The sequence below is a fragment of the Bufo gargarizans genome, chromosome 3, assembly GCF_014858855.1.
Source record: "Bufo gargarizans isolate SCDJY-AF-19 chromosome 3, ASM1485885v1, whole genome shotgun sequence".
Taxonomy (NCBI): Eukaryota; Metazoa; Chordata; class Amphibia; order Anura; family Bufonidae; genus Bufo; species Bufo gargarizans.
Genome location: NC_058082.1, coordinates 187,750,879 through 187,774,129, shown reverse-complemented (window position 1 = coordinate 187,774,129; position 23,251 = coordinate 187,750,879). Strand labels below are relative to the sequence as shown.

The 23,251-nt window shown below is 41.3% G+C and overlaps 1 protein-coding gene across 1 annotated transcript in view; it reads left to right on the top strand.

The window, feature by feature from the left end:
- ABCC4 (ATP binding cassette subfamily C member 4) overlaps positions 1 to 23,251 on the top strand; it is a 318,763-nt gene that overhangs the window by 272,751 nt on the left and 22,761 nt on the right. Inside the window, exons 27-29 of the mRNA XM_044284601.1 lie at positions 12,477 to 12,566; positions 16,327 to 16,499; positions 22,257 to 22,362. Of these exons, the coding sequence (XP_044140536.1) occupies positions 12,477 to 12,566; positions 16,327 to 16,499; positions 22,257 to 22,362 (369 nt within the window). The remainder of the gene's footprint in view (positions 1 to 12,476; positions 12,567 to 16,326; positions 16,500 to 22,256; positions 22,363 to 23,251) is intronic.

Here is a 23,251-nt window from a genome sequence, read left to right as displayed (position 1 = left end):
TTGCCTAATTATAGCTTGCAGCATTATTACTAAGTGCATCTGAGATATTCAGGAGATAATCTAGAGGTGGATACAATCTAAAAAAGTAAGATTGGTTTATTTAAAATCTTTCCCCTCTTTAAAATGGCAGACCTGGTTCTGTGCAGGAATTGTTGTGCTTTTATTTCATGTTCCACTCTTCGGAGGTTTGGATGGTGTCTGATCTGTAGACAGCTCCCCATAATGCAGCAGGAAATAGAATTTTTGAAATCTGAGATTTGTAAATGAACTGTTAAACTCAGGCTGGGAATGTTGCAATGCCACTGCCACAGAGGCCCCCTAGAAATGGAAGATGGGTTACTGCAGGTTCTGGTAGACTGAGAGTTGTGGATAGAAGACATGTCCCACAGTCTGTGGCTCTCCATAATTCATTTGCAGCACTTTCAGAGCGCAAGAGCAACATGGAGGATGGCTCAGGCACAGTGGGTGAGGAACAATCATCTCCTATGCCTAAAGTATGCAAGACTGCAGCCAAAGACAAAAAGGAGAAGGTGAGGAATGATAGAATTGCCCACCAACAGCTACTTACTATCATAAGAGGTGTGAAGTTTGAGGAAAAATGGTTTTGTGAGATTTCTCCCTGGTCTATCGCGAGCAGGGACAGATGACGTATCCTTAATATTGTTAGGCAAGCAAAGCAGGAAAGGGAGGTGGATGTTATTGTCCATCTTGGGACAAATTATCTGGCTTGCAATGAGGTTTCAAAGGTGAAGGAAGCTTTTCACACACTTGGTGATGATATACGGGAGGTTGCATCGACTGTTTCATTCTCTGCAGTTTTGCCTGTGCATAACCTTTAGCATGACGGGAAGATGCGCATTAAGGAATTCAATTTATGGCTTGGTGAATGGTGTCTCAACCAAGGGTTTGGCTTTGTGTCTCATGTTAGCTCTCATTGGAATGGAAAAGAACTGTACAAGAAAGATGGTATGCATCTTTTTGTCAAGGGAACGAATGTCCTTAGTGAACAGTTCATTTGCTAAGGAGCATTTAAACTAGGAAAGGGGGGCAAAAGAGTGATAATCCAGCAGTTCATCTGCCCCCCGGAACAATGCCAGAAGATGCCAGTAGCACATAGGTTAAGAAATGACAAGCTCAGAGTCTTGTCTACAAATGCTCACAGTTAAAGGAATAAGATCAATGAACTTGAGTCTATAATGGCATCTGAGAATATAGATTTACTGAGACATGGTTCAATGGGAGTAATGACTGGGATATAACAATACCAGGGTTCTCTCTATATAGGAAAGAGAGAGAAGGCAAGAAAGGGGAGGGGTGGCCCTGTATGTGAAAGATAGCATAAAATCTAATTTAATGCAAGTTAGCGAGACCAGTTTAGGGTCAGTTTGGGTTACCTTGCAGCTTGATAATCATAAGGTAACTCATGTAGGTGTAATATATGACCACCTAGCCAAGTCAAAGAATTAGATGATCTACTAGTTAGGGAAATGGCTAAAATGACATTGAAAGAGGAAGTTATCATTATGGGAGACTTTAATCTTCCTGATGTAAACTGGAAAACCAAAATAGCTAGTTCTGGGATTATCTCTGCAAGTAGTGGAGGAGCCAACCCAGAAGGCGGCCATTTTAGATTTAGTATTCACAAATGGAAATTTGATATCTGATATTGCTGTAGGATATAGCTTGGGATCTAGGGATCACTAGTCAGTGTGGTTTACTATAAGTAGAGTAACTGAGTCACACCACACAAAAACAAAAGTTTAAGATTAAAACAGTTTCAATGGAGTCCAGGAGAAATTGGACTACTTTTAAAAGTGGGCATTATTGAAGGCAACAGATAATTGCATTAGGCTTGTCAGTAAAAGCAAAAAAGGAAGAGACCACTGTGGTACTCAGCAGAAGTGGCCAAAATAATTAAAAACAAAATGATAGCATTTAGTAATTATAAAATAAAATAAAATAAAATAAAATAGAGGATGACAGGCAAATTTATAAGATTAGGCGGAGATAGGCCAAGCAAGTTATAAGAGCTTCTAAAGCACAGGCAGAAGAGAAATTAGCTCAGTCAGTGAAAAAAAGGCGATAAGACATTCTTCAGATACATAAATGAAAAAAGGAAACTAAAACAAAGAATTACCAAATTAAAAACTAAAGAAGGAAGGTATGTGGAAGAAGATAAAGAACTAGCTGACTGCCTCAATGAATACTTCTGTTCAGTTTTTACAAAGGAAAATTAAGGAAAAGGACCTCAGTTCGGGAAGGAAGACTAATGAATCTTTTGATGCATGTGTCTTTACAGAGGAAAAGGTTCTAAGTCAGCTGTCTAAAATGAATACAAATAAGTCACAGGAGCCTGATGGGATACACCCAAAGCTATTAAAAGAGCTTAGCAGTGAACTAGCAAAACCATTAAAAGATTTATTTAACCAATCACTGGTAACAGGAGTCGTCCCAAAAGATTGGAAATTAGCAAATGTTGTGCCCATTTACAAGAAAGTAGTAGGGAGGAATCGGGCAACTATAGGCCAGTAAGCCTGGCATTAATAGGCGGGAAATTAATGGAAACCATACTTAAGGAGAGGATTGTGGAACATCTAAAATCCCATGGATTGAAAGATGAAAAACAGCATAGGTTTACTTCAGGGAGATGATGTCAAACTAATCCTATTGATTTTTTTTGATTGGGTGACTAAAATAATAGATGGTGGAGGTGCAGTAGACATCGCTCATCTAGACTTTAGTAAGGCTTTTAATACTGTCCCACATAGAAGGCTTATCAATAAACTGCAGTCTTTGTGCTTGGACTCCCATATTGTTGAATGGATTAGGCAGTGGCTGAGGGACAGACAACAGAGGGTTGTAGTCAATGGAGTATATTCAGACCATGGTCTTGTTACCAGTGGGGTACCTCAGGGATCTGTTCTGGGACCCATATAGTTTAATATCTTTATTAGCGAAATTGCAGAAGGCCTCGATGGTAAGGTGTGTCTTTTTGCTGATGACACAAAGATTTGTAACAGGGTTGATGTTCCTGGATGGATACACCAATGGAAAAGGATTTAGGAAAACTAGAGGAATGGTCAAAAATCGGGCAACTAAAATGTAATGTTGATAAGTGCAAGATAATGCACCTGGGGCGTAAAAACCCAAGAGCAGAATATAAAATCAGTGATACAGTCCTAACCTCAGTATCTGAGGAAAGGTATTTAGGGGTCATTATTTCAGAGGACTGAAAGGTAGGCAGACAATGTCATAGAGCAGCAGGAAATGACAGCAGAATGCTTTGGTGTATAGGGAGAGGCATTGCCAGTAGAAACAGGGAGGTGCTCATGCCGCTCTACAGAGCACTAGTGAGACCTCATTTGGAGTATTGTGCTCAGTACTGGAGACCATATCTCCAGAAGGATATTGATACTTTGGAGAGAGTTCAGAGAAGAGCTACTAAACTGGTACATGGATTGCAGGATAAAACTTACCAGGAAAGATTAAAGGACCTTAACATGTATAGCTTGGAAGAAAGACGAGACAGAGGGGATATGATATAAACTTTTAAATACATAAAGGGAATAAATAAGGTATAAGAGGAGAGAATATTTAAAAGAAAAACTGCTACAAGAGGACATAGTTTTAAATTAGAGGGGCAAAGGTTTAAAAGTAATATCAGGAAGTATTACTTTACTAAGAGAGTAGTGGATGCATGGAATAGCCTTCCTGCAGAAGTGGTAGCTGCAAATACAGTGGAGGAGTTTAAACCTGGATGGGATAGGCACACAGCCATTCTTCATATAAGATAGGGCCAGGGGCTATTCATAGTACTCAGTATATTGGGCAGACTAGATGGGCCAAATGGTTCTTATCTGCCGACACATTCTATGTTTCTATGTTAGAAGTTAGTTCAACTAATTTATAGTGAAGCCAAGTTTAACTTTGGAGTCTGCACTGCTTCATCTACTTTCAGACCCCTTCATACTCCGTTTACATCCTGATTCTAGTTTGAGACTTTTCCCACGTGGTCCTCTCACTCCCAGTAATACATATTCAATCTGTGAGTCCAGGATACTGCTGACTTCCCCTGTGTGTGCTCGCTCCCCTCCACATCTACAGCATTTGTGTGCTGCCCTCCATGGATCCTCTTTCCTCTCTCTACCGAATACAACCTGCTGCTATTTTCTCTAATGCTGAGAAGAAAGCAGAGAGAGTCCTTAGAAACAGGAGAAGAGCTCTATCAGATTCAGCACAAGCAAAATGGTAGAAAAAGTTTAATGAACACTATTCAGAAAGTTGCTACCCTTTTACTGCCTTTGCAGTGCTCCAGACAAAAAAAAAATACCTAGCAGCCATTGGCTCCTGAACTGAAAAATTTACGAGCCAAATTTAAATTTTTAGTCTCCAAATCGAAACCGAATCAAAATTTGGGTATCGTGACAACGCTACGGTGATGAGATCGGTGTAGGGTTGTTTCGATACTATAATTTTGATTCACTTTCGTCACCATAAAAAAGTATTGCGATACTCCATACCGCACAAAAAAAAAAAAAAACACCCTAAGAAGCCGCGTGCATTTTGCATTTTAGGAAACGGCCCATAATAGAACAGTCCTATCCTATTTTTTGGGGTGACAAGGTGACTAAAAAATGGCGAATGCTCACCGCATAGGAGATATTTTTTTATAATTTAATAGTTTGGACTTTTCGGACGCAGCGCTATGTAATATGTTTATTTATTTATTGTTTATATATTGTATATCTAAAATTGGGAAAGGTGGGATTTAAACTTTTTTTTATTTCTTAATTTTTTTCAAAAGAAGAACAATATACAAATCCGTAAAAAGGGAGGAGCATAATACATGTACATATTACATCTCCAAATCAATCGTATGCATACTGATAGGACTGTGACATGACACGATGGCCTGACAGGCCGACAAAAATAGAAAATAGAAAAAGAGGCCCCAGCATGGTTACTAATCTCCCTCCCTTCACAGCAAACAGACCCAAAACCGCCAACCCCCCCAGACCGTGCCACGGTCGTCGCAGCGGCTGCGGGCGACACCCCCTATTTTTCAAAGTTTTTTTCATCCTATCTCATGATATCCTATTAGTTGTACCATAAACACCCTATGTACAGCGGTAATTCCACCTGGGCATCCCTATATCAATTATCAGTCCTCAATCTTCAATTCCACTCCAGCTGTACATCCACCAATCATGTCTAATGTGTCTCCCCTTTCCATTTGATATCCTCAAATTCCATTACTCTGTGCATTAATCTTTCCCACTCGGATAGAGCAGGCGCCCTATCCATCACCCATTTCCTAAGAATTAATACCTTTGCTAATAGAAGCCCCTTCAACCAGCGAATCTGTTCGCCTTTTGAAGTTTTGTATTTAAACTCAGAGGGAAATATCCCAAGTATGGCGAGTTCAATAGTTAAAGGGGGACTATCCTCAGTTCTTGACCTCATAGCCTGAGATATACTTTGCCAGAAGTTCTTAATGGCCGGACAACTCCATAACATATGCACATATCTGGCTTCCGGCCTGAGACATTTCATACAACAAAATTATTTTTCTTTTTTTCCATACATTTTAGAGAGGAGACCCAGAGTGAGATATAGCCGATGTATATTTTCCTGTGGTGATGCTGGTAGGTCCTGATGTTCCCTGATTGTAAGTGCACAGTGGGATGTACCCAATATGTCGCTGGGTACATCTCACTGTGCACTTACAATCAGGGAACATCAGGACCTACCAGCAACACCACAGGAAAATATACAAAATATCCATATCCACATTAAATACATAGATAAGCCTCAAACCTATACAAAAGAATCAACCAAATCAACACCATCATAGCAAGTACCTCTCTATGCTGCATTCTACACAGCAAGCACCTTCCTATGCTGCACCATATCTACCCTTCTTGCTATGTTCTGCATTATCCTTCTTCATTTGAATATATAGGGATGACAAACCCTGACATTCATTGGGTCTTTCACACTACGGACCAGTGATAGAATGGGCACATCTTATTATATACTAACTACCGGGAACCTTTAACAATACAGTACAGACAGACAAAAATCTTCATCCACTAAATACAGAAAGTAGTCCTCAATCTATACAAAATAATCAACTAAACCTAAAACCACAACAACAATTACCTTATTACACTATAAACACTATGAATTGTGAAGATCCAGAAAGTAAATATCCCCCCCATACCACAACAACCCATAGGCCATCATTACCTCATACAGTAAATAAGATATGACCCACTGTCTATAGGTAGGCTCCTAAGCAATGAACCTACAACCATCATTATTACCCCATGAACTAAATGACAGAATTACAATACCCAGCAAAATCGATCAAAGGAATAATCAGTCTCAATTAGACACACTTTTCCATATATCCCAATATTTTTCATTTTTTTATTCATTTATTATTCTTCATATTTTTACAATTTGTACAAAGTTTACCCTTGCAATAAACTAAATGTGCCAAATTGGAATCTAGCATATTAGATTTGAACAAGACAATCAGATCAAAATATATGCAATGATTGAAAAAGCTCTCAAAGAGTCGATTGCCTCTGTCCTATAAATACTCCAGTATTCACTACAATCCTCCACTTACTGATGAAGGGAGAGACTCCCGAAACGTGTTTAAGGAGCAGAGGATTGTCTGAATACCCATTACTCGAAACAGAGCAAGATGATCACTCAGAATAGGCCGGGACCATTCAGAACAAGCTGGGTAAAAAATCGCAATCACGTGACAGCCTACGTCACCCTACAGACGCGCGAACCACGCCTCCCGGCGTCCTTGGCAACACAAGATACGCCGCAGACTCCTGAACTGGATTCAAGATAGCCGCCCAGGGAGAACTGATCACCGCCAGAGCACCGAAGACAGCAGCGCCGGGTGAAGGGTAAGTGACCTCTGTAGCCAGAGACAGTGCGGGACGCCGCACTCAGGCACAGAGCATCCCTTCTTCCCACAGCACACGCATAAGAAGCACAACGTCAATATATTGCTACATATGTATGTACATGCTTGCGGCTTTATGAAAATCAACTGACATTTATATATAGCAACAAGGCGCATCATTTATCCTCCATTCCATAGCGGTGAATATATAAAAGGAGTCATAAGGTGCATTATTTACCTATTTATCTCCTATCTAGAGGATATCACCCCCAAAAAAAGACTATCCTATATATGGGGAGATGAGGAGAAAGACGCATTATTCTATCCTCCACTTAGCCTCCACTTTGAGGCTACTATTTCATGAAAAGACTGTTCTATTTATAAGGACAATTATCCTGTATTTTTCACCTTCTTCAATTTTTTACTAGTGCATCATTTTTCTAGCGCATTATTTATATTTATATATATATATATTTTATTTGAATATTTTATTATCACAACATTCCTCAATACCAGCTGGTAACTATTTAGTGATGACCCACTTATTTCTACATTTCATTACTTTTATCCATTAAAAGGACACTTAGCAGAATTCAATTCTTCAATACAATTCTTCGTCACTATATGTTACACCTTTGCCTCATTTTATTGTAACATTATTTTAATATATTATACACTCTACATTTACCATATATACAAATAAATTAATAGATTGACCCAAATCAGAGTGTGCCTGCTTATCTATTTTCTTTCAAGTATGATCAACTAAGCCAGTTTTCCTTTACACCAATTTTGATAAATATCCTGGTTTATCTTTAAAGCTTCAAATTTCAACCAACAAACATTTATTTTTGTTGAATTTGTCTTTATTACCTTAAGACTGTGTATGGCCATCTCTAGAGTAACACATGTGAGGGTATTGCCCATCTCTAGGGTAGTATTTCTTTCTATTTTTACCTTGTTTTTGAGTCTTAATTGATCACTTTATTTAATTGTGCTAATAAAGTAAAGGGTATCGATCACCAGTTTTATGGTGTCTTAACTAAGGGCAACTTAAACTAGTGAGAAGTCTCCTTAGCAAAATGCTGGGTCACTTTCGTTTAGCTAAAATCTTGTACTAAACAACTCTAGTATATGCCGAACAAGTCCCCATATTCATGAGCTCCTGGCTCTCTCCGCCCACCTGCTGCTGACTCGTATGGAACAAAACTGTCAATCAGAGGCAGGGGGCGGGGAGAGCTGTGAGCTCATGAATATCAGGACTCATTGGCATGTGCTGGAGCTGTTAGACACTAGCAGCATAAAACTGCTGACAGATTCCTTTTAAAGGGGTTTTCCAGGAATAACATGAACTATTGATGCAAGTAATTGTTACTTTACAATAACCTTGTCATTCTAGTGGTTGATGTTTGTTTTTGTCTTAACCGTATTACATTTATAAAAACCACATCATCACTTCACTTTAGAAGAATAAAGCATGCCATTTATGCACATTGCTCAATGATTAATATATGTACAGTATGCATACAGAAACAGCGGAGCCAAACTTGATGGTAAACGCGTTAACTAAAGAATGGCAAGAAAATGTTAACTGACGTTTCAATGGCTTTTGTCATGGCGTTACGTGTTATCAGGGTCAAGTTTAGCTCGGCTGCATCTCTGTTAGGATGAGGAAGACTTCGCCATAGCTAGATAGGTGCACGTTAAATGAATGATTCTGCACTTAAAGGGAATCTGTCTTCAGGTTTATGCACTAACAGAACCAGCGTATGCCAACAAGTCCTGATATTCATGAGCTTCTTGCTTCTTCCGCCCCTGCCACTGATTGACCGTTTCTTTCCAACTGCATTAGCCGCAGGGGGAGGAAGCCAGTAGCTCATCAATATTCAGGACTCATCTGCATGGCAAAATGGTTGGGTCAGTCAAAGAAAGTGACCCAGTATTTTGCTAATGGGATCTGTCACTAGTTTATGTTGCCCTTAAAGGGGACCCCCTAATCCCCAGGCCCCTCAAATAGGTTACACTTACCCCACTCCCCAGCTGCCTTTCTGTTGGGGTATTTGTATGAATACCCGAAAGTAGTATTCAGGTCCATGAAGGCATTATTTAATATTTTCATATGAACATGACATTCTCTCATACACTTTGCTGGTATTGTATTATGCTGCAATTTTTCCACAAGAGAATCCACCTTAAGGGTCCATTCACACATCCATGGTGTGTTGCGATTCGCAACACACCCGGCCGGCACCCCCTATAGAAATGCCTATTCTTGTCCGCAACTGCGGACAAGAATAGGACATGTTCTATCTTTTGTGGAGCTGCGGACCGGAAGTTTGCGGACAAAACCCAGAAGTTCGGGGCCGCACTGTGCAAATGCGGAAGCAGGGGGGCACATAGTGTGCTCTCCGCTTCACATCCGGGGCCCATAGAGAACGAATGGGTCCGCACCCGCTCCGCAAAATTGAGGAACGGGTGCGGACCCTTTTGCGGACCTGTGAATGTGGCCCAATACTGATTTGGTTAGATTATATGAACTTAAAGGGGTTGTCTAACTTCAGTAAATGGCATTTATAATGTAGAGTAAGCTAATACAAGGCACTTACTAATGTATTGTGATTGTCCATATTGCCTCCTTTGCTGGTTGGTTTCATTTTTCTGTCTCCTTATACACTGCTCGTTTCCAGGGCTTGCACACTATAGCAGAATGTGCCAGCCTCTTTGGTGGCCAGGATAGTTTGACCCTTCCTGGCCACCTCATATCAACCCCTAGATACGAGCATCGTATAATGTGATGGAAAAATTAATGAAGCCAGCAAAGGAGACAATATGGACAATCACAATACATTAGTAGGTGTCTTATAGTAATTTTCCTCTACATTCTCAAGGCTTATTTTAAGAGCTGAACATTGACTTCTAGGACAGCTGCCTTACATCTGGTGGCATTAGAGGCAGAGCTTGTTAAGAGCTCATTTGCATCCCTTTCTTCCCAGAATTCCAGAGGAGCACGAATGGCCTAGAAGTCTCCTCACACTGATTAAGGGGCTCACTCCCTAGGGAGAGTTAGTTCCCCCCTTTCTCTACATTATACATGCCATTTGCTGAAGTGAGACAACCCCTTTAAGTAATCCTAAAATAATTTTTTTGCATAGTGTGGTTTCAGAAATTATTTTGTTTACCAGTATTTCTTTATTAAGTCATGTTGTTGCTGTTGCTATACAGGGTTTTATTTACCAGCCTAATTAATAAAACTCATGATGTAACGAAGGAAATTAAAACTGGGTTTCCTAATGTGTTTAATATGCAGCTAATTCCGGCTGAAAACACTTCAGTGAATTACGAGATTAAAACAGCAATGAACATATTTTTTTTATTTAGAAGTGACATAGCATAAATTCTTACATAACTAAGGACAGCTCTCCAAGGCTTGTCCTTTCAATACCACAGTTTATAGTCTAAGGGACCTATTACTGCATGATGTTCAGGCAGGACAAGTGCTGATTGACAGTAAACGCGTTGATCGCCGCTTGTTAGCATTGGTCTATCACGCTGGCCAATGCAAAGTATTTGAGGATGGAGCGATTCCCATCAATATAAGATTGTTGGGGGGGGGGGGGCCTACTCACAGCACCCCTGCCGATCAGCTATTTGAAGAGACTGCAGTGCTTCTGTGAGTGCCATGGCCTCCTCGCGGCTTACCAAGCACAGCGTGGTGGATCGTTTAGCGCCTATGCTTTGCTTTGTATTGCAGGTCAGCCCTATTCGTTCTTGTAACTGATGAATGTGACGTTACGTGGCCTAGAAAGAGGCCTAAGCGCTCATGGTGTTGGACCCCTGCCAATCTCATATTGATGACCTATCCCAGTGATGGCGAACCTATGGCACGGGTGCCAGAGGCGGCACTCAGAGCCATATCTGAGAGCACCCGCACCCTGGAAAAAGTCTATGGTGTACCAATATGCATTAGATGTTTCCTGCCATCATCAGCGCAGGGCGCACTATGAACAGCACAGGCAGCGCACTGAATGTAGGCAGAATATTATAGCTAAATGATGAAGTACATGGAAGATATACTATAATGGACTGTAGTATTCAGGTTACATTGCCGCGTTGGCACTCTGCGATAAATAAGTGGGTTTTAGGTTGGAGTTTGGGCACTCAGTCTGTAAAAGGTTCACCATCACTGACCTATCCTGAAGATAGGTTATCCGTATGTAAATCCCAGAGAACCCCTTTAAGTTTAAAATGAGAAAGCAGTGAATTGAAATAGTTCTTTCTGGAGAGCTCAGTGCCTTTCAGTGTGCCTCCTTTCCAACTATTCAACCCATCAAATATATGCCACGCCAAAGCTGCCCGAGTCATCTGTAAGTGCTGTTATTTTAATATGAAAATGGCTTGAAGCAGCAAAAGATCTGTAAGTGGTACCACAATGACAACTCTTGCTCCTGTGCTGGGCAAACATCTCTGTGCTTTATTTCAACATTACAACTAGAACTGCCTTGTATATAGATGGCTTCAATGGCCACACACAAATCTGTGATTGTATACATAATATGCCGATTTGTCAGAAGTAGTGTAAAGTGCACCACTTTTGAACCCTAAAGCAGCTGATACAGAAACTTTATAGTTCTCTCCTATATATTCCTTCTAAAACGTTTCCTACTAATGCTGATAACTTTAAAGTCTTCAAGACTTTTTTTTTTTTGTCACAGATGTAACAAGCACCAACAATCAGTGGGTTAGCACACCATCCACTTTAACTAAATTCTTATTTCTGGCCCTCACCAATCACTAATATAAAGGGGCAGAAACAATTAGTTGAGCGATGTGGCCTTTGGCTCTCCAAGCGAAAGGTGTGTGTATTCATAGAAAGTTTGTAGGCTTGGATGATATGTACCCTTAAAGAGATTATATCCAGCCAGCATTATTAATCCCCTATTCATTGGTTAGATAAATGTTAGATTGGTAAGGCTTTCTTTGTGGGGACACCCATAAGTCACACCAGTCCACAGCTACCAAGCATATCAATGGTGGAGGAGTTGTATGGGGAGGTGACCAAGGATGAGTAGAGAAATAGCCTTATGATCACACTGTACAACCACCTTAAGCCAATGTCTTATGTTTGTTGTTTTGTATAGTTTATTGTTATGTTTGCCCCTTCAGGACTAATTAATGGACTATTGTGTGATATAACAATGCTACACATTGCAAAATATAAAAACGTCAGTCAGAAAACTGTCCAGTGATTTATCGGTTTTTAAAAGCAGGTGAACCTTTCCTGAGATAAGTGCCCTCTTTTAAACTCTGTGCTGTTCTCTACATTATATCACGGCAGGCAATTAAGTACAGCTACAGGATTATACTTACCAATACAAATGAATAGAATATCAACTGAAAAAATATTACCATGACAGTAGAAAACCATTGGTAACAAACAAAGAAAAACCTTTACAAAAGAAACATCATACTCGTTCACAATTATCCATTCTTTATTTTTTATAATTTATCTTTTCACATATTTCATTTTATGTTTCTCTAATAACAGGAGCCAGTATTATTCACTGGGACAATGAGGAAAAACCTTGATCCTTTTGACAAGCACACTGATGATGAGCTGTGGAATGTTCTAGAAGAGGTATTGCCAAACAAAAAGATGGATTTGTCATCGGTCTCTTTGCAACATTTATATCTTCCTTCCCCATGTGTTTATTAGAATATGTTTATGTTAACATGTTAAAGCCTCTCTGTTGCTGAAAACCCTTGAAAAGGTTATAAGAAATTACTAGAGATGAGCGAATTTGTCAAAAAGTTGATTCGCGGGTTTGCCAATAATTTTTTTCGAAATTCGGTTTGATCCGAATCTATTTGCGGCAAATTTAGTTAGATAACGGCTATTTCCTGGCTGCAGACAGCCTTTATAGTGGTGTAGAACACTGTGCCTTGCAGTAACACGCATAGGGAGTCTGCTCTGGTAATGAAACAATACTGTGAGCCAGTATGACATGCAGATGACAGGTGTCGCTCTTAGAATCACTGCACACTTCACTTATTTGGGCAGTCACGGAGCCAAAACTGACCAAATAACTCACGTATGAACTCAGCCTTACAGGTCGATGTTAGCGCCAAGAAGAAGCACACTCCTTTTACACAGTCATCAGCTGATTCCACATAGATGTCTACAGAACCTGTTCTATTAAACATTTATATAAGTAAGGCCCCCAGACAGAGTGGAGAGGGTGTCAGCAGTAACTTTGTGTTGATGTCACTGATTATTTTGCCCTTCCTCTGATCTGTCAGAACAATACCCACAAAAAAACGGATCCTGTTTGTGGAGCATCCACCTTCATTCGATCAGCATTTGGTCAGTAATCCATCAGTATTGCTAATCCCCAAAACAACAGGAGTGAATCCAAAACAGAGATGACACGTGAACAGAATATTTGCATGTCTTCTGTGTTTTGTACCCACTCCTGCTTTTGGCTACCAAATGATAAGCCAATTCTGATGGGACTATACAGGCCTTACCGCTGCTACACAGAGAGGATCCGTTGTGCGTCTCATTTTTCCTTCCTTCTGACAGATCAGAAGAAGGGTCAAATAAATGATGATGTCAGCTAAGCCAAAAAAGGCTAAATAGTGGCCCAGTCATGAAGTGGGGAGGGTGGGAACCACATAAGAAGTCCACAGAGTGGCCCAATGACATAGTGGTGAGGTGCAATCCAATAAACGATGACGGAGGCAGCATATCCGGTGACTGTCCCTTTATTGGGAACTGCTTACATGCAAAACGTGGTTACAAAAGTTGCTAAGTTTCGGCTATAGCATAGCCAGCCTTTATCAAGCACAGTGTGATCCCCAAATGATCCTGCTTATAAAGTACAGTGCTTGATAAAGGCTATGCTATAGCCGAAACGTAGCAACTTTTGTAACCACGTTTTGCATGTAAGCAGTTCCCAATAAAGGGATATTCACCGGATATGCTGCCTCCGTCATCGTTTATTGGATTGCATATTCAGGAGCCTCTGTGGATCTAGGGCTCCAGGTGGGCTGCTGCATTCCGGACGACCGTAAGATGTGGCGAGTGCGACTCCCCATCGTTGTATTTCATAGTAGTGAGGTGGACACCACAGAGTGGCACAATGACAGAGTGTGGAGGTAGCAGCAGCATCAGGAGACCACTGAGTGGCAAGGTGACATAGTGTTGAGGTAGCAGCAGCATCAGGACACCACTGAGTGGCAAGGTGACATATTGTGGAGGTATTAGGAGACCACAGAGTGGCAAGGTGACATATTGTGGAGGTAGCAGCAGCATCAGGAGACCACTGAGTGACCCAGTGACAGAGTGTGGAGGTGGGTGGCAGTACCCACAGATGATGGTGGCTGTAAGAAGGAGCACATGGCATCAGATGTGTGGCATTAGGCGGGTGGCAGCATCAGAATAGTAGCTGAGGAAAGTAGCCAGTAGAGTGGAAATCCTGGCTGATCCATGCCTGATTCATCTTGACAAAGGTCAGTCTCTCCACATTTAAGGTGGACTGGCCAGTTCTCCTTGGGGTAATTATGGCCCCCGCCGCACTAAACTCCCGCTCTGATGCCACACTACTGGCTGGGCAGGACAACTTTTCCAGGGCAAACTCTGCCAGTTGTCCAGCAGATCTTCAATGACGACTGGCAGGGTCCATTACAAATATGCCACCACCTGCTGGTTCAGGTTCTGCTTTATGTCTAGCTGCAGGTGAGTAGTTTCTTCACTAGGCTCAGGCTGCTGCTGATAGAGCTGGTACTGCTCATACCACCCCACCCCTCCCCAGCAGCCATGGCATTGGAATGTGAGCGAAGAGGGCCCCCTTTCAGACCTGCGAGAGGATGGACGATGGCACAGATAGGCAGCGGCCAACTGACTACATAGGATGTCTCTATAGTAGTTCAGTTTGTCCTCCCACTCAGCGGGTGTGTAAAAAAATAATAATAAAAAAACCATTTCGGACCGGTAGTGAGGGCCCTACAAGGTGGAGAGCCAGAAGTCAATCCTCAACCGAATGGTGACAATTCGGCTGTCAATACGCAAGCAAGTGAGCATGCAGCGGGCCTTTTGCGCAAGTGACTTGGAGGGACTCCTTGCCTCCATCTCCACTGCATACTGCTACAGTGTGTGTGGGCCCACTGCCTCGTCTTCCTCATCACCCTGTAAGCTCTTCCTGCTGCTCCTGCTCCTCATCGCTTGTCACCGGTGTAGAAAAACCACCCATTTCGCTATACATTGCTTGTGCTCCAATGTCCTCCTCCTCAGTGATGGCCAGTTTGCATTGTTCGCCCGCGGAACAATACCGGAAAAAAACTGATCAGTTTGATTCTTATGCATTCTGAAAGAAGAGCATTCCATTCAGGATGCATCAGTTCAGTCCCTCATAAGTTTTTTGGCCGGAGAAAATACCGCAGCATGCTGCAGTTTCTCTCAGGCTAAAAATCCTGAACACTTGCTGGAATACCGGATCCGGCATTAATTTCAATTGACCCCAAGTCTTCTGGAAAACGGAACCGGTTTTGCGTTATGCGCAGACCTTTACAAATGAGAATTTTTTTTATACTGGATCCGTTTTTCCCGGATGACAACCAGAAAGATTGATCCAGTATTTCAATGCATTTGTGAGATTAATCCGGATCCGTCTTACAAATGCATCCGTTAGCGTCCAGATTGACGGAACTGCCTGCCGAGATCCTCTGCCGCAAGTGTGAAAGTACCCTTATACACCAGTAATTGCTTTGCTGGCATATGTACATCCCACAGTTTTTCCAGATTTGCCTCCTAATAAATTTGTTGCAACTTACTCCAGCATACTGTAGATTAACGGGACATTTCCATGTGGGAGATTTATGGCATATTGATAGGATATGCCTTAAATGTCTGACTTTGCTATTTTTGGAAGTCCCATAGTGGAGAATGGAGGCTTGCTGCTCTCCATTCTCTGCTGTGGACACCAATACACCGCCAAGCATGCTCCTCTGCACCTACCTGACATTTATGGTATATCCTATCGATATGCCATAAATAGCCCATCGGGGACAACAACTTTAAGGCCAGCATACTGGTTGCACGGCTTGTCATGGCCAGTGTAGCAGAATAGCATTGATCCCATAGAAATGAATTGGATTGATGCATGAGTTGCAAATAATCCAGCAGTGTTTTTCTGGCGTCTGCCACTGGCCCCCATATGCATTAAATTTTAGATTGATTATTTCTGGCTAGGTACTGTACATCTCGTGTATGGCCAGCTACAGCACTGTGTGAACCAAGTTCTTCTGGACCTTGAGGAGCAATATACAGTTTTGTGTGCTTTGCCAATCAGATGCATGGATTTCTTGAGGGTCTTTATTGTGAATGTGTTATGTCACAGGTTCAGCTGAAAGAAGCCATTGAAGAATTACCTGGGAAAATGGAGACTCAATTGGCTGAATCCGGATCCAATTTTAGTGTTGGCCAAAGACAACTAGTGTGCCTTGCCCGAGCAATTTTGAGAAAGAATCGAATATTGATTATAGATGAGGCAACAGCAAATGTAGACCCAAGGTACACTTATTTTACAGTATATTATCTGCTTATTACTGTTCCCTTCTACTTCGTATAGAGCAGATCTTTAGCTTTACATTGGTATGGTATGTCAAGCTCTTTGTTCTTATCCTTTTGTCTTACTCTACAGATAGCGAATATACAGCTTTTCACTGGCTTGCTACGATTGATCTTTCCTTCTCCAGGTTAACCCACTATATCTGGACTAGCACTAATTAGATTATCCACATATTTTGGCTGCTTTTGATGGAACTAATAATAATTTTATTGTGGTAGTCTATACCTTGCTTCTCTACACTTTTTTCAGTTGACAATGTGCCACACAAATCCTGTAACTAGAATAGCCAAACACGACTTCTTGTACTCCAAACATCCAGCATTACCTCCTGACTGTTAGATTTAGGGTGTCAGTACAAGAGATTAGCGAATTTCAGGTTATGAAATTCATTGACGCTCCTTTTACTTGTAAAAGGTGAATTGTTATGGATTCCGTTACCATGGATCATAACGCAATTCTAAGACTGAAAGCCTTTAGAGGCATTCCGTTATTCATTCCTTCATAATAGAAGTCTATGGGCTGCAAAACGGATTCGATGCCGTTTCCGTTATGCAGGAGAGGACTCCCCTGCATAACAAAACAGGACAGATCCGTTTTGCAGCCCATAGACTTCTATTGTGACGGAATGAATAACGAGTCATAGAATTGCGTTATGGTCCATGGTAACGGAATCCATAACAATTCACCTTTTACCAATAAACTACGCATGAACAAATTTCATAACCTGAAATTCGCTCATCTCTAGTCCGTACGCGTTCAAGGTGTATTGTCAGCCTTAGACCTCATGCACACAACCTTTTTTGCTGTCCGCAAACCGTGAATCCGCAAAAAATGGAAGCCGCCCCATATTGCCTTCCGCAATTTGCGGAACGGAATGGGCTCCGTCAATATAAATGCCTATTCTTGTCCGCAAAGCATAGAACAGAATAGGACATGTTATATTTTTTTAGTGGGGCCACGGAACGGAGCCACGGATGCGGACAGCACACGGAGTGCTGTCCACAGCTTTTGCGGCCCCATTGAAGTGAATGGGTCCACATCCGAGCTGCCGGCGGCTCGGATGCGGGCCCAAACAACGGTCGTGTGCATGAGGCCTTAGGTTGGGTTCACATTTTGCAGTATTGTGCCTTGTAGCCAATTACTGCACTGCCACCGTTTTTACAAGCTGTAGAAACGCATATGGTTTTGCCATGCAGCCAATTTTTGCCGTGGGTTTTTCAAAATTCAGTGATTGCGAAGAAAGATAGCAAAAAACTCACCATGGCTGCAACATGTGTAAACCCACATTAAATAAACTAAACCCATATACACTTAGGCACATTTATTAAACCTTTTGGCTTAAAAAGGTGCAAATAAGGGTGCAAGTCATATGTGCTATAACAGGCATCCTCAAACTGCGGCCCTCCAGCTGTTGTAAAACTACAACTCCCACGATGCCCTGCTGTAGGCTAATACCTGTAGGCTGTTCGGGCATGCTGGGAGTTGTAGTTTTGCAACAGCTGGAGGGCCGCAGTTTGAGGATGCCTGTGCTATAATTTGTGACTTTTCACTTTGCTTGCCACTTTTCAAAAGTGGCGAGGAAAAGTGGGCCCAATAGATATACAGGGGGTAATTTAGGAACTGGTATATGCCAGTTTTCTGGCGTATATCAGCCGCAGATTGTGGCGCAACGGTCATTTGTGCCGCAATCTGTGATGTTTCCTCACTCACGCCACACCTAAAAAAAAGCGGCTTGGTGGGGAAAGGGGTGGGCCTATAGGCCTGTCTCATTTATCATTTTCTACGCCTGTTTTAGGCCTCATGCACATTTTTTTGCAGTGCAAAACCACGGAAAGAAACGCCACGGAAGCACTCCTTAGTGCTTCTGGTGTTCCGTTCCGTTCAAGTGAATGGGTCCGCATCTGTGATGCAGGGTGCACCCAGCCAGCCGCCGTGGATTGCCAACCCGCCGTTTGCGAGCCGCAATACGGCCACGGCCGCCCAAAAGCAGTGTGCATGAGGCCTAAGGCATAGAAAATGGTCTGAACTTAAGCCAGGAAGGATGCTGGCTTTCATTTAGACCAGCGGTGGATGCACCAAAGTTATGTAGAGGCTGCTGCCATTTGATAACTTAGGCGGATCCACCGCCAGCGCAAGGGTTATTAAGACCGGCATCTAAAACACCAGTCTTAATAAATGACCCCAACTGTCTTTTATGACAGAAACTGGAGTGATAGTTCAGACAGCTCATAGCTGGTGTTTATTTGATCTTCTGGCATAAGGAATGCCTGAAAATGGGCAAAATTTATTTAAAGGCCTGCCCTTTAATCAATTTGGCGCCTTCTGCACTGACAGAACTTAAAGGGGTTGTCTTACTTCAGCAAAAGGCATTTATTATGTAGAGGAAGTTAATACAACGCACTTACTAATGTATTGCTATCATCCCTATTGCTTCCTTCGGTGGCTGGATTCATTTTTCCATCACATTATACAGTGCTTGCATCCATAGTTACGAACACCCTGCAATCCAGCTGTGGTGGTCATGCTTGCACACTATGCAAAAAAGTGCTGATGGATTACAGGGTGGTCATAACCATGGAAACGAGCAGTGTATATTGTGATGGAAAAATTTATCAAGTGAGCAAAGGAGGCAATATGGACAATCACAATACATTAGTAAGTGCCTTGTAGTAACTTTCTCTACATGATAAATGCTATTTGCTGAAGTGAGACAACCCCTTTAAGACTTTTTGTAATGCCAGTCTTAGTATATCTGCCCTAGTATTTGTATAAAAGCTCTATATTGCCTTAAACAAGACTGACCATTACAAAAGGTCTGTCACCTCCACCTATACTTGTGAAACTCGAAAAATTAGAATATCATGTAAAGTTCATTTATTTCAGTAATGCAACTTAAAAGTTGAAACTAACATATGAGACTCATTACATGCAAAGCGAGATATTTCAAGCCTTTGTTATAATTTGGATGATTGGGGTTTCATAAACTGTAAGCCATAAATCTCAATCTCAGGTACCCTTTGCTCAGGGGGTATGGATTAATTAGCTGACTAGAGTGTGACACTGTGAGCCTAGAATATTGCACATTTTCACAAAATTCGAATTTTAAGCTGCATTAATGCAATTCCTTTTAATTTGCATTACTGAAATAAATGGACGTTTGCACGATATTCTAATTTTTCGAGTTTCACCTGTATATCATGCACATATCAGTTCTGTATTTTGTGTATTTACTTCTTTTATGCCAATCATATCATCCTATTATCCACATTATTTTTTTAAATACAGTTTTGTATAGAATTTTTGTTTTCAATCATGTGCATTTTCTACCAGCGGCTGATTTGAGTGGTTATTTTTTTTTGTTCGGTTTGCACAATAATGTTATAGATATATATGCAAAGTAAAATAGAACATGACTCAAATGGAGGTGTATCTTTGTTCAGGGGCATGTTCACGCCATACCATAAGGGAGAAAAGACTGCCGACTGGATCATGATCACTAATGTAGATTTAACACAATTTCAGCATTTCCTGCTAAGCATGAAACAATAAATGACAGGCACATGGAGACTAAAGTTACTGTTTCTAAAAGTAGAATTTAATCCCAGACATTTGCATCGTGATTCACCCTCCTTGGAGCATTACAGCTTAAAATCTCCATTAATTGAGGCGTATGGGAAACTTTGTGAGGAATTTACATTTCTTTTGAAGATTAATCTGTTTGATTGACATTTAAATGGTGGTTTATTAACAGCTGTTTTGTGCTTAGATAAGACACTAGTTTTATGTTGTGAGCGTAAACTATGTTAGGAGAGAGATTTTTGGTGCGTTTGACAACTATATTGTGGAGCCCTGTGTTTGTGTATCTGCTCTTTTACCGTGGTCGGTGTGTGACAAGATCCTTAAAAGACGGTGACTACCTTTTTTTTTTTTTTTTTTTTTTTTTTTTTTTAAGGAGGGTCGAAGCTTGCTTTGCCTTTTAGCTGTAGTTTTCAATATGGTACTGTTTGTACAAATATACATGTTCTCTGCTTTTACTCCTATTGTGTCTCTTTCTGGGAGGATAATCTAATACAACATTTCCATTATATGCAGCAGATATGAATTGAATGTGGGCATGTGAAGCGTCTCTTGCCATAGTCTAACCTCTGAATAGAGAGCAGCCCTTAAAGACAGAGACAGATGAAAATGTGTAATGTTCCAAAACCTTAGGGATGATGTTTATCTTGTTCTGTATTTCAGTGCAACTCATTGTTTTGCTACCCACATTCAATTACTGCCCATTGAAAGTAGCTAAAAATGATAATGAAGTCTTGGGTTATATTAGGCTAACCTCTTCATTTATGCAGAATGCGCACAATAGTCGTCCTTCACAAAGTGTTCTCATTGTTAAACTGAAAAAGTTGTTCCATAGGTTTTATATGTATTCAGGAGCAAACTCGTTGCTTTCAGGCTATATCATTTAATTAGACTCTATTTATAAACTTCCCCAACAGCAGCACGCTAAGACAAGGTTTCTTTATTTTGGAGAGAGGGGTAGGTAGCTCTCTGTGAAGTGTTTTAACAGAGACAGAATTTTTATTACATGTTTCTACAAAGTATCAGCTTGTACCTAAGGTATAGAGTGCTAATATTAGTTGCCCTATTGATCCCTACTGAAGCTGAGTTTAGGGTATGTTGCTTGGGCTACAAAAGGGTAATATTACGGTATTGCTTTCGGTTTATTTTCTCTATGATTTGGGTCATACAAATAGATCCTTGTATGCTAAAATGTGGTCCACTGTCGCCTCCAAAATCGGTTACAATATAAGCACACCGCTATGTAGGCTAGGTGCCCTGAAACTTAAAGGGGTTGTGAACCCGGACATTCCTCCTTTTTCACCCCGGCAGCCCCCCTGACTTGAGCATCGGAGCAGTTCAGCTAAATCGCGTAGGGCAAGGGCTCTTTTGTTTACAATAACACTCTGCTGGGCGGAAGCTCTGATGGGCGTGTTTTAGCGCTGCCCTAGCAGTTATACTGGCTAGGGCAGCGCTAAAGCCCGCCCATCAGTGCCGGTGACATCACCCGGCTTCCTGGCAGCCCTATGGAGAGCCCGGTTCATCATCGGAACTTTTGAAAATGCCTTTGCCCTGCACGATTTAGCGCCGTTGAGCGGTCGTAGATTTGTCTATAGATGTATGGACTGCCGGAAGATGTGACTCATTTATGACTAGGCCTGCTTCTCATCATAAATAAGGTGCATCCTCAAGCAGTGGAGGTCATATCAAGACCAATGCAGTGTCGGCACCAGTCTTGATAAATCTCCTCCTAAATTGTCTTGTGTCATCTGCACACTGAGGTAAAGAGATGCCTTAACCCATTAATGTCATTGGATGAGATCTATAAATACTGGTGGACCCTGTGAGCATGGAGTATTGGTGCACTGAGCCATACAGTATGGACTAGATGAATCTGACATAGGCTTAAATGGCGTCAGATCGGTAGAAATGTGCCACAGACTAATTCACACTTTCTGACACATTCAGCCCATGCACCATGTTTTTCAGTGTATTCATGCCATAAATTAGTAAATACATTGATATTTCACAAATATGTCTATAAATATGTTAATGTAATCCACTTAAAATAACTGTTTTTCAATAAAAATGCTGTGCTTAGTATACGTGACACATGAATATGATGTTTGCCCTTCTTTTAACAGAACGGATGAGCTGATTCAAAAGACAATTCGAGATAAGTTTGCTAATTGTACAGTCCTGACAATTGCGCACCGACTGAACACCATTATCGACAGTGATAAAATCATGGTAAAATAGATTTAAGCATTTTCTTTTCTTTTTTTGCTTTTGCATACTGTTATATTCTGAATTCTTACGTCCCTTTGATTACCGTATGGGTCAAAGTCTAATTTTCTTTATTTGACATGTCTGCTCGGACGCCTGTTCTGGCATGAAAGGCGGCTGTTGCCCGGACCGAAACTACTGCATGTAGCAGTATATGTCTGGCTGGAAAGCTGCTGGAACCCATTATAGTCAATGGAGATCCTGCAGTGAACATCAGTATCCAGCAATGCCAGATATATTGAAATCAGGCAGGACGTTCTCTTCAGGAACAACCTGCAGGATTTCGCAGCACAGATTTAAACATGCCCTCAAGCACAGCTTTAGAAGGTAAAGTCATGGAATACTCCAAATAGGCACCAAAAAAATATGACATACAAATTTGAAATTACATGCTAGTATAGAAGTAATATTTCATTTAACCTATTGTATATCAAGTGAAATTGAGCATGCAACCCAGTGGTCGATGCTGCACCAATCATACATTTTTTATTATGTTCTTCTTTTGATATACTATAAAAGTATGTGGTGTGAAACTGTACACTTTTGGCTCATGAGCACAAACGTATGCTGCTCATTTTGTGCATTGGGGACCTCAAATTGCAGTCCCCAATACAGAGGCACCGTCCATGTTGCTGGCGCAGGTGGATGCAGGCCGATTCAACTTGAATGGGTCCATGATCTGTCCACACCGCAGAAAAATAGTACAAGTTCAAATTTTTTTTTATTTTTTTTTTGTGGTGCAGAGGCACGGACAGAAAACTTACAGAAGCACTCCGTAGTGCTTCCGCAGGGTTCCATGCCTCCATTCCGCAATGCACCTTCTGAATTGCGGACCCATTCAGGTGCCCGTATA